Below are 12699 nucleotides of genomic sequence, written 5' to 3'. Positions count from 1 at the left end.
ACCCCGGGAGTGTGTGATGGGATGGTGTAGAGGGAGCTTCACTCTGTGTCTGAATCTGGGAGTGTGTGATGGGACGGTGTGGAGGGAGTTTCACTCTGTGTCTGACCCTGGGAGTGTGTGATGGGACGGTGTAGAGGGAGCTTCACTCTGTGTCTGACCCCGGGAGTGTGTGATGGGACGGTGTAGAGGGAGCTTCACTCTGTGTCTGACCCCAGCAGTGTGTGATGGGACGGTGTGGAGGGAGCTTCACTCTGTGTCTGACCCCGGGAGTGTGTGATGGGACGGTGTGGAGGGAGAGTCACTCTGTGCCTGGCCCCGAGAGTGTGTGATGGGACGGTGTAGAGGGGGCTTCACTCTGTGTCTGACCCTGAGGTGGGTCGGTATAGAGGAAACTTCACTCTGTGCCTGTTCCTGGATATGTGTGATGAGAGGGTGTGGGGGGAGCTTCATTCTGCATCTAACCCTGGGAGTGTGTGACTACACTGTAGAATAGTGGTCACCAACCTTTTTAAGCCCAAGATCCCCTACCTCGACCTCAGTGAAAGGCAAAAGCTACCTACTAAATCGTTTAGAGAAAAAACAGCTCAGATTGTACTTCCAATTTGAGGCCTTTTATTTGGGTGAATTGTATCTGAATTACACAAAATACTTTTGTCAAACTTTCAAATTAATTCAAACAAGAAAACACTGTAACTAGCATATCAAACAGGCCATAGCTGTCTTTCTTTAAGAATATTACAATACTTCACACTTTAATTCTAAGTTTCATTATTTAATTTTATTTCAACACGAAAAATAAATGAATAAATACTGACTGTTGCACTCAGTGTGATGACTGGGGCTGAATACTCTCTGCTAGTTCCCTGAAATTTGGCTCATAACTACAGACAGCCAGTCTGTGAGGTGTAGGGTTGCCAACTGTCCCGTATTCCCCCCGCTAAGGTAGAGCGTTCCTATGAAACCTTTCATGCTGAAATGCTTTACGCCGAAGAAGCAGTTTATATGGAAAAAAATTTTGAACATTCCCAGACCCAAAAAAATAACCTATCAAATCATACCAAATAACATATAAAACCGAAAATAAGTCTAACATATAGTAAAAGCAGGAATGATATGATAAATACACAGCCTATATAAGGTAGAAATAATGAAAATTAAGTGAAAACTGATTCGTGGGGTAAAATAAATCGGCACATACGCGCATGCACACACACGTGCCTGTGCAAGGCTTCATGGTCATTGTAGTCTTTCCCGGGATAAACACAGATATCCCGGGATTTGACTGCTACTTTTGTCCCTTATTTGGGAGTGAGAAAGTTGGCAACCCTAGTGAGGTGTCTGTCAGTAAGTCAGCTCCTGTACTTAGAATTAATAATTTTCATCTGTGAAAATGCAATTTCACATAGATAAGTTGACCCGAAGTAGGCACCGACTTTCAGTGCTGTAAAAGTAACACACACACACCGCGCATTGCTCGGCCCCATCAGTAGTAATTGCCACCAGTTTATAAATGGGGATGTCATTTTCACGGACATATTTTTTTAAACTCATATCCTCACCTCTTGTTCTTTCCTGTAATTGCAAAAGAGAGAGGAAGTCCTCCTTTGTTGTAAAATCCTGGAAAGCTATTCTGACAAATACAAGCTGAGCTGTTTGCATTACATCCAGGGATTCATCGAACTGTAGTGAAAAATATTCACGTCCTCTGACGGTGACTCTTCCCTCCTTGTCACTGTTGCAGGGCCGAGCGGTATATTATGTATTGCGGTTGTGATGCTGTTTTTGTTTTTGAAGTCATTAAAAACAGTCTCTGTGGTAATGACCATTGCTTCCTTGAATAAATCGCCATCTGTAAAAGGCTTCTTGTGTTTAGCCAAAAGGTGACTTATATGAAATGATGCTTCAATAGCAGCCTTATTTTGAGCAGCATGCTTTGTGGAAAACAATTGCTGGGCCTTCAACCCTGATTTCAGCTCCTCAACTTTCCTGGCACGAATTGCGCTCTTTGGGGGGTAGGTGTCTTTAAATTCCTGGTGGTTGGTGTTGCGGTGCCGCTCCAGATTCCCTCTTTTAGTCAGTGCTTGTGTTTGGTGGCACAACATACATACACACTTGTCTTTCACCAAGGTAAATAGAAATTCCTCTTCCCATTCTGGATGGAATTTGTATGTTTTCGCCTTCTTTCGTGGAGCCTCCACCATGCTATCAGGATATCACGAGCGATTGCCGATTGCGTCGCCCCTGATCTGAGCCGACATTCATGTGCTGGGTGGCACCTAATTAATTAGCTGGTTTATTTCGGCTTTTTTTTCTTAAAAATGTGCTGGGTGCATCCCGACTACCCGCTGCCCCCCTGCATGCTTCGTGGCCCGGAGGTTGGGGACCACTGCCGTATATTGATGTTTGCGACCCTCTGCACTCTTATCTAATCTGATTGGTCACTTTGATGCAGCACAGGCTACGCTGGAAACGCCATGCATGGCGGGGGGGCTACACACATGCGCACTGGACAGAAAGAACGGAACTACACCCCTGCAACCCAGAAACAATCTCTCTCTACAAACAGCTTTTTAGTGAAAATATTGCTATATTACCATTAGCCTAATTAGTATTACGTACTTTTATAATGCTCACATTACAACAGTATTTGTGTATTTATGTTTGATTTTTCTTCGGGATCTACTGGGAAAGTCTCAAAGATCGACCGGTTGATCGCGATCAGCGGGTTGGCGACCCCTACTGTAGAGGGAGCTTCACTCTGTGTCTAGTCCCAGGAGGGAGTGGAAGGGCAGCTTGACTAGTCAGTGCAGGCACTGCCCCCCCCTTTGATCTGAAAGAGTCAGGGAGAGCTCAGACACTCAGACAAACCTCTATTTTCTCCCAAAGGTGGTCTGCTCTTTGCCAGTGGTGTGGTCTCCGGGTCGGACAGGGTGACTCCAGCGCCTGGGCCGTCGGTCTCCGGGGAAGCCCGGGGGCCAAAGGAACGGCGAGGCCGAGCTCCGCGGTATCCCTGCCGCAGCCACCGACGCAACTACCAGGAGCGCTGGCGGCTGGAGTACCTGATGGACTACGACCGGTGGCGGCACGGGCTGGTCTGCATGGTGTGCGGGGCCACGCTGGCCACCCTCAAGCTCAGCACCATCAAACGCCACATCCTGCAGAGGCACCAGGCCTCGTTGCTGCTGACGCAGAGCGAGAAGGAGGCCGTCATCGCCGGCTGGGAGGAGCATTTATTGGGCCAGAGCTACCTGCAGGAGGGGCTGCCCGTCCCTGGGCTCGGCCCCAGTCAGCACCCAGGGCCACCGCGTCTCGCCCCAGGTACGTCAGTCCCGGCAGCGGACTTTATGTATGGATCAACCAGGGTGGTGGGCCAAGAAATGGCAGATGGAGTTTAACTCAGATGAGTGCAAGTGGCTACATTTTGGGAGATTTACTTGCTGGTTTGAAAGAATGAGGGGTGAATATCATTGAAACGTATCAAGTAGGTTTCAAAGGAGGTTCACGAGAATGATTCCACAATTGACAGGCATGTCATATGAAGAGCATTTGATGGCTCTGGGCCTGCTCAATGGAATTCAGAAAAATGAGGGGTGACCTCAATGAAACCTATCGAATAGTGAAAGGCCTTGATAGAGTGGATGTTATACTTTATTGTCGCCAAACAATTGTTACTAGAACGTAAATCATCACAGTGATATTTGATTCTGCGTTTCCCACTCCCTGGATTACAAATATCAAATATTAAAATAGTAAAAATTAGTAAATATTATAAATTTAAATTATAAATCATAAATAGAAAATAGAAAAATGGAAAGTGAGGTAGTGCAAAAAAAACCGAGAAGCAGGTCCGGATATTTGGAGGGTACGGCCCAGATCCGGGTCAGGATCCGTTCAGCAGTCTTATCACAGTTGGAAAGAAGCTGTTCCCAAATCTGGCCGTATGAGTCTTCAAGCTCCTGAGCCTTCTCCCGGAGGGAAGAGGGATGAAAAGTGTGTTGGCTGGGTGGGTCATGTCCTTGATTATCCTGGCAGCACTGCTCCGACAGTGTGCGGTGTAAAGTGAGTCCACGGACGGAAGATTGGTTTGTGTGATGTGCTGCGCCGTGTTCACGATCTCCTGCAGCTTCTTCCGGTCTTGGACAGGACTACTTCCATACCAGGTTGTGATGCACCCTAGAAGAATGTTTTCTACAGTGCATCTATAAAAATTAGTGAGGGTTTTAGGGGACAGGCCAAATTTCTTTAGCTTTCTCAGGAAGTAAAGGTGCTGGTGGGCCTTCTTGGCAGTGGACTCTGCTTGGTTGGACCAAGTCAGGTCACTTGTGATATTGACCCCGAGGAACTTGAAGCTTTTGACCTGTTCCACTTGCGCACCACTGATGTAAATTGGGTCGTGCGGTCCGCTACTCCTTCTGAAGTCAACAACCAATTCCTTCGTCTTGCTGACGTTGAGGGATAGGTTAGTGAGTTCAAGAGTGAAATTTTTGGAGTACAAAGCTTGTATCTGCATGTCAGAATGAAAGGTAAAGATAACAGGTTTAAGGAACTTTGGTTTTCAAGAGATATTGAGACCCTGGTTATGGAAAAAAAAGGAGGTGCACAGCAGGAACAAATGAGGTGCTTATGAAGTACAAGAAATGCAAGAGAACACTAAAGAAAGAAATCAGGAGGGCTAAAAGAAGGCGTGAGGTTGTGCTAGCAGGCAAGTTGAAAGGGAATCCCGAGGGATTCTATATGTATGCTAAGAGCAAAAGGAATGCATAGGACAAAGTTGGTCCCTGGAGGATCACAATGGCAATCGATGCATGGAACCAACCTTAACTGAACTTCTTGCACCTGTGTTTATCAGTAGACAGTCACAGAGTCTATAGAAATGAGGCAAAGCAGAATCGACCTCACGTTGCTGTCTTGAGGCAAATTAGGTTAGATAAATTCTCAGGGCCTGACAAGAAGTTCCCTCGGACCCTGTGGAAGGCAAGTGCAGATATTGCTGGGGCCCGAGCAGAAAGGTTTAAATCATCCTTAGCAACAGGTGAGGTACCAGCGGATTGGAGGGTGTCCTGCTGTTCAAGAAAGGCTCTAAGGGACCGGATACAGATGTACTTGAATAGACATGGACTGATTAAGGATAGTCATCATGGCTTTGTGCGTGGTAGGTCGAGTCTAACCAATCTTATAGAGTTTTTCAAGGGTGTTACCAGGAAAGTGGATGAAGGCAAGGCAGTGGATGTTGTCTACATGGACTTCAGCAAGGCATTTGACAAGGTCCCGCATGGGAGGCTGCTCAAGAAGGTTTGGTCGCTCGGCATTCAGGATGAGGTAGTAAACTGGATTAGACATTGGCTTTGTGGGAGAAGACAGAAAGTGGTTGTAGATGGTTGTCTCTGACTAGTGGAGTGCTGCATTAATCAGTGCTGGGTCCATTGCTACTATCAATGGTTTTAATGATAATGTGGTTAACTGGATCAGAAGATTTGCAGATGATACCAAGATTGGGAGTGTAGTGGACAGTGAGGACAGCAGGATCTGGACCAGCTGGAAAAATGTCAGATGGAATTTAACGCCGACAAGTGCGAGGTGTTGCACTTTGGTAGGACCAACCAGGGCAGGTCTTACACAGTGAACGGTTGGGCACTGAGGAGTGTGGTAGAACAAACGGGTCTGGAAATACAGGTCCATAATTCACTGAAAGTGGCGTCACCGGTAGATAGGGCCATAAAGAAAGCTGTTGGCACATTAGCCTTCATAAATCAATTGAGTACAGAAGATGGGATGTTACGTTGAAGTTGTATAAGATATTGGTGAGGCCTAATTTCAGATCAGATTATGAGGACACTCAGTCCTCGTTTATTGTAATTTAGTAAGGTATGCATTAAAAAATGATACAACGTTCCTCCAGTATGATATCACAGAAACACAAGACAGACAAGACTAAAACTGACAAAAACCACATAATTATAACATAGAGTTACGACAGTGCAAAGCAATACCGTAATTTGATAAGAGCAGACCATGGGCACGGTAAAAAAAAGTCTCAAAGTCCCGATAGCCCCATCATCTCACGCAGACGGTAGAAGGAAGAAAACTCTCCCTGCCTTGAGCTTCCAGCGCCGCAAACTTGCCGATGCAGCATCCTGGAAGCATGTCCGACTCTGAGTCCGTCCGAAAACTTCGAGCCTCTGACCAGCCCTCCGACACTGCGCACCATCTCTGCCAAGTGCTTCGACCCTGCCCCGGCCGCCGAGCGACAAGCAAAGCCGAGGACTCAGGGCCTTCCCCTCTAGAGATTCTCGATCGCACAGTAGCAGCGGCAGCGAAGCAGGTATTTCAGAAGTTTCTCCAGGTGTTCCTCTGTGCTCTCACATCCGTCTCCATCAAATCAGAATCGTGCATGGCCTCCTACTTGACAGATTACAGATATTCATCACTGGAGAGGCCGCGCGCGCTGCATCGCGCCACCATCTTCTCCTCCTCCCTCCCTGGTTTAGAGTACTGTGTGCAGTTTTAATCACCCACCTACCGGAAAGATGTAAGCAAGATTGAAAGAGTACAGAGAAAATTTACAAGGATGTTGCTGGGTCTGGAGGACCCCAGTTATAAGGAAAGATTGAACCGGTTAGGACTATATTCCTTGGAACGTAGAAGATTGAGGGGAGATTTGATAGAAGTATACAAAATTATGAGGGGTATAGATAGGGTAAATGCAAGCAGGCATTTTCCCACTGAGATTGGGTGGGACTACAATCAGAGGTGATGGGTTAAAGGTGAAAAGTTTAAGGGGAACATGAGGGGAAACGTCTTCACTCAGAGGGTGGTGAGAGTGTGGAATGAGCTGAGAGCACAAGTGGTACATGCAAGCTCGATTGAAGCATTTAAGGGAAGTTTAGATAAGTACATGGATGGAGGGGGTATGGAGGGCTGTGGTCCCAGTGCAGGTCATTGGGAACAGGCAACTTAAATGGCTTCGGCATGGACTAGATGGGACGGAGGGCCTGTTTCTGTGCGTACTTTTCTACGACTCTATGTTAGAGAGCAGTTGACTTGTTAGGAATGGTCAAGAAGAACTACAGAAAGACGGAGCGTCTAGAATCCATTCCTGTGCCTTCAATTTCTGAGACGGATGACTTGTTCGTCTGCAACTCATTGGTATATCTTATTAGCTTATAGGAATTATCCATGTTTTGGAAATCCTTTGTAGTTTAGAAATTGGTTATAAATTTGGAAATCTTTAATAAGATTCAAATCCTCTGTACACTTTGAATGTGTTTGAAGAGTTTTATTTGAAGTTAAATATGTATCACCAAAGAAGTATTTAAAATAACTTTGTTAGCTGTCAGTAACTCCTCCTTGGTAGGGAGGGGGGACACTGCTCAAATAGTGATTATTGGCTGCTGAACTCACTGTGGAGAATGGGTAGTTACGATATAAACTCCCTTTAGTGAGGGTTTTAGCTATATACCGGATAGGGCTTAAAATCTTTGAGTTCAGAACTTTGCAGACCCATCACTGTCACAAATCTGTCCAAGTGTCTTTTAGACGTTAATGTACTTGCCTCGACCGCTTCCTCTGGCAGCTCGTTCCATATACTGACCACCCTCTGGGTGAAGAAGTTGCCCCTCAAGTTCCTATGAAATCTCTCCCCTCACACCTTAAACCTGTGCCCTCAAATTCTTCATTCTCCAACCTGGGGAAAAGTCTGTGTGCATTCACCTTACCTACACCCCCTCATGATTTTGTACACCTCCACAGGATCACCTCTCATTCCCATTCCCTCCAATGCATAAAGTCCCAAGATGGCTCAACCGTTCCCTCTCACTCAATCTGCCAAATGTCTGCAACATCCTAGTCAGTCTTTTCTGCACATCGAGTTTGGAAGGATGAGAGATCTTGGTAAAATTTACAAAATCCTTACAAGGGAAAAGCTTAACTTTCTCACAGATCTCTTGTTTGTGTTTTTGTGATTGTTATTTTTAACTGGTTCTACTCTATATTGTTGGAAATTCCAAACAGACCGCATGAACATTGACTTCTCTAACTCCCAGTACTCTCGCCTCCCCCCCCCCAACCTTTCCCATTTCCAATTCTGGTTCCCCTTCACCCTTTCACCTCTCCTCACCTGCTCCTCCTCATTATTTATTCAGAGACAGAGCGTGGAACAGGCTCTTACGGGCCAGCACCCCAGCCAAATCACAGGCCAATTTACAATGACCAATTAACCTACTAGCCGATATGTCAAAGGACTGTGGCAGGAAACCCACCCCCACATGGTCACGGGGAGGAACATACAAACTCCTTACAGGTGCTGTCGGATTTCGGAGCTCAGTTCCGACACCGTCTGTCAGGAGATTCTAATAGTGTGGCGCCCCCATCTTGAGATTCATTTTCCAGTAGGCATTTAGATTAGATTCAACTTTATTGTCATTGTGCTGAGTACAGATACAAAGCCAAGGAAATGCATTTAGCATCTGACCAAAAGTGCGAAGAATAGTGTTATTTACAAAATAACTGTGAATAAAAGAAGTGCTACAGCACACAAATATAAAAGTACTGAGACAGTACAATACGGATGCAATACTGCTTAGCGCTGTGATGAAAGTAAAGAAATATAATAGAATTTATGAATAATTATGCGTAAAGACTGACAACCAATGTGTAAAAGGCGGCAAACTGTGCAAGTAAAAAATATGTAATACTGAGAACATGAGCTGTACGGCCCTTCAAAGTGAGTCCATAGGCTGCAGAATCGGTTAAAGATAGAGATGTGGTTTAAAGATTGAATTGGAAAATAAAACTGAGAACTTGAGATGTCCTTGAGAGTCACCAGGTTGGGTAGTGGTGAGTGAAGTTATCCACGTTGGTTCAGGAGCCTGACGGCTGAGGGGTGATAACTGCTCCTGAACCTGGTGGTGAGGGACCCGAGGCTCCTGTACCTCCCTCCCAATGGCAGCAGTGAGAAGAGAGCCTGGCCTGGGTGGTGGGAGTCCTTGATGATGGATGCTGCTTTCTTGTAGATGTCATCAAAGGTGGGAGGGGGGTGGGCGGATTTGCCTATCAGCCAGCTCCATCATGGGCTCCGGCCTCCGCCGTATCCAGGACATCTTCAAGGAGCGATGCCTCAGAAAGGCAGCGTCCATCATTAAGGTCCCCCATCACCCAGGACATGCCCTCTTCTCATTGCTACCATCAGGGAGGAGGTACAGGAGCCTGAAGACACACACTCAACGATTCAGGAACAGCTTCTTCCCCTCTGCCATCCGAATTCTGAATGGAAATTGAACCCTTCAACACGACCTCACTACTTTTTTATTTCTATTTCTGCACCATTTATTTAACTGTATATATGAAATAGTTTAATTACTGTAATTCACAGTTTTTATTCTTGTGTATCGCAATGTATTGCTGCCGCATGTCAACAAGTTTCATGACACATTAAACCTGATTCTGAGGGAGAAGGCACCCTGGTAGCATCGCAGATAATCCAACGCTACCGCAGCTCGGAGTCCAATCCTGGCTCCCCCGTAAGGAGTTTGTACGTTCTTCCCTTGTACGCGCGGGATTATCCCGGGAGCTCCGCTTTCCTCCCACAGCCCGAAGATGTACCAGTTAGTAGTTTAATTGGTCATTGTGCATTGTCCCGTGATCAGGCAAGGGTTAAATCAGTGGGTTGCTGGACAGTGCAGCTCAAAGGGTCAGAAGAGCCTGTATCTCTCAATTAAATAAAATACCCACCATTTTCTGTAGACGTTCCCATTCCTGGGCATTGGTGTTTCCAAACCAGGCCGAGATGCATCCAGTTAGGATACTCTCCACTGAGCATCTATAGAAGTTTGTCAAAGTTTTGCTTTTGACTTTATTTGCGCCAGTCATGAACTTTCTTGTGTAATTTGTTTTCCTGGTGAAGCCTGAGTATCTGAGGCTACTTGCCTGTGACGCTGTTGCAATTGAATTTTTCATTGTGCCTGTGCATAGACATACTGAGTTCTGCCAGCATTTTGTGTGTGTGTGTGTTGCTCTGCATTTCCAGCATCTGCAGAATCTCTCGTGTTTATAAATGCCGTGAAACAGCCCGCTCGATCAGGGTCACGTGAATCCATGGGGGCAGCTGGTGGATGGTTGAATGAGCGGCCGGTGTAGATCACAAATCCTGGTTATGCCACCACTGACAGCAGGCTAGACAATCTCTGAAGAGCATTGATAATGGCTGGGGTCACCCATCTTGTACAGACACGGACCAGAAGAAGACAATAGCAAAACGCTTCTGTAGAGGAATTTTTCAAGAATAATCATGGTCACAGATAGACCATGGTTGCCCTCGTCATACAACACGGTGCTTAATGATGATGATACATTACACATGTTGTTCTGGATCTCAAAGTTCAAAATAAATTTTATTATCAAAGTACCTATATGTTGGAGACAGAGTTGAGGCGTGCGAGGTGGAGAAGATTCAGAGTGGAGCAAACCGGGAGTGAGGTTTGATCAATCTAAACGCCAGGCTGATTTTGGAAAAGGTCAGGTTTGGACTGAAACGCGGCAGCGGGATCCGAGCCCGGTGCGTATCCACGCGATAGGGCTCAGGTCCCAGCGAGGAATGGCCCGGTGGCTGGTCAATTTAAACTCCGGGCTAGGTGGATTGAAAAGGACCAGAGGCGAGGGTCAGGCCAGTTCTGCTCGCTGCCCTGCAACATTGACCCCGCTATCTGCTGTCGCTCCTCTGAGCTTCGTGTCTGAAGATTCACTTTCGTTCTAAACACTTTTATTGTTTGCGCAAATTATTTTTTTCTACTCTTTGCACATTCGGCATTTGTCATTTTTTAAAATGGGTTCTTTTGGGTTTCTTGTTTTCTCGCTGCCTGTAAGGTGGCAAATCTCAAGGCTGTGTAATCAGGTTTAACATCACTGGCACGTCGTGAATTTTGTCAACTTTAGAGCAGCAGTACAATGCAACACATAATAGAAAAATATATATAAATAGGTAAATAAATAGTCTGGAAATAATCACTCAAATGTATGTTTATTTTTTGTTAATTTTGTGGATTTATAAGCACAAGAGATTCCGCAGATGCTGGAAATCCAGAGCAACACACACAAAATGCTGGAGCAAGTCAGCAGGTCAGGCAGCGTCTATGGAGAGGAATAAGCAGTTGACATTTCACGCTGAGACCTTTCAACAACAACTGTAATTTCAGAATCAGAATCTGGCATATGTCGTGATGGGGATTCTTGATGATGCATCCCAATCTTTTTGAGGTCTTGCTCCCTGAAGTTGTCCTGGACGCTGGGGACGATTGTGCCCATGGCAGAACACCCTCACCCCCCTTCACAAGCCTGCCACCGCCTTCTTGGAACAGCGGCAAAATCCGCCACCGCCGTGCTGCAGTGCTCAACAAATTATCTCCCCCCCCCCCGTGCCTCCTACCCACTTCCCCGAACACCAGCAACATTCCACCCAGCCACCCCTTCGCACCCGGCTAATCCACCTCCTAAGCCTGCTACCGCCTTCTCCGAATGCCGTCCAACTTGGAAATCTACCGTCCTGGTAACCCCCACCCCGACCACACTGTGACAGAACCTTCCCCAGACCCTCTGCAGTAGATCAAGTCAGGCAGTCAACAAACGTTGGACCTTGTGAAGCCGTCAGGCATTCAGTTCAGAATCTGAATCAGGTTTAATATCATCAGCATGTGTCGTGAAATTTGTTGTCTTTGAGGCACCTGTAATAATACAAACCTGTGAATTAAAGGACAAACCCCATTGCCAGAAAAGTTGGAATATTTTCCAAAATGCAATAAAAACAAAAATCTGTGATATGTTAATTCACGTGAACTTTTACTTAACTGAGAAAAGTACAAACAAAAGATTTTCAATAGTTTTACTGACCAACTTAATTGTATTTTGTCACAAATTTAGAATTTGATGGCTGCAACACACTCAACAAAAGTTGGGACAGAGTTAAAATAAGATTGAAAAGTGCACAGAACATTCAAGTAACACCGGTTTTGGAAGACTCCACATTAAGCAGGCTAACTGGTAGCAGGTGAGGTATCATGACTGGGTACAAAAGTAACATCCATCAAAGGCTCAGTCTTTGTAAGCAAGGATGGGTCGTGGCTCACCCCCTTTGTGCCAAAATTCGTGAGAGAATTGTTAGTCAGTTCAAAAGGAACATTTCTCAACGCAAGATTGCAGAGAATTTAGGTCTTTCAACATCTACAGTACATAATATTGTGAAAAGATTCAGAGAATTCAGACACATCTCAGTGCGTAAAGGGCAAGGTCGGAAACCACTGTTGAATGCGCGTGATCTTCGAGCCCTCAGGCGGCACTGCCTAAGAAACCGTCATGCTACTGTGACAATTATAGCCACCTGGGCTCGGGAGTACTTCGGAAAGCCATTGTCACTCAACACAGTCCGTCGCTGCATCCAGAAACGCAACCTGAAACTGTATTACGCAAGGAGGAAGCCATACATCAACTCTATGCGGAAACGCCGGCGAGTTCTCTGGGCCCGAGCTCATCTCAGATGGACTGAAAGACTGTGGAACCGTGTGCTGTGGTCAGATGAGTCCACATTTCAGCTAGTTTTCGGAAAAAACGGGCGTCGAGTTCTCCATGCCAAAGATGAAAACAACCATCCAGATTGCTATCAGCTTAAGGTGCAAAAGCCAGCATCTGTGATGGTATGGGGGTGCATCAGTG

The 12699-nt window shown here is 46.0% G+C and overlaps 1 protein-coding gene across 3 annotated transcripts in view; it reads left to right on the top strand.

Annotated features, from left to right (window-relative positions):
- The window catches only part of LOC140189103 (zinc finger translocation-associated protein-like), a 36361-nt gene that overhangs the window by 10418 nt on the left and 13244 nt on the right, over positions 1–12699 (top strand). For all 3 annotated transcript variants that reach the window (XM_072245804.1, XM_072245803.1, XM_072245802.1), the window contains exon 2: positions 2887–3318. In XM_072245804.1, coding sequence (XP_072101905.1) covers positions 2887–3318 — 432 coding nt within the window. The remainder of the gene's footprint in view (positions 1–2886; positions 3319–12699) is intronic.

The sequence above is a fragment of the Mobula birostris genome, chromosome 28, assembly GCF_030028105.1.
Source record: "Mobula birostris isolate sMobBir1 chromosome 28, sMobBir1.hap1, whole genome shotgun sequence".
NCBI classification, from domain to species: Eukaryota; Metazoa; Chordata; class Chondrichthyes; order Myliobatiformes; family Myliobatidae; genus Mobula; species Mobula birostris.
This window is presented reverse-complemented; position numbering and strand designations above follow the sequence as displayed.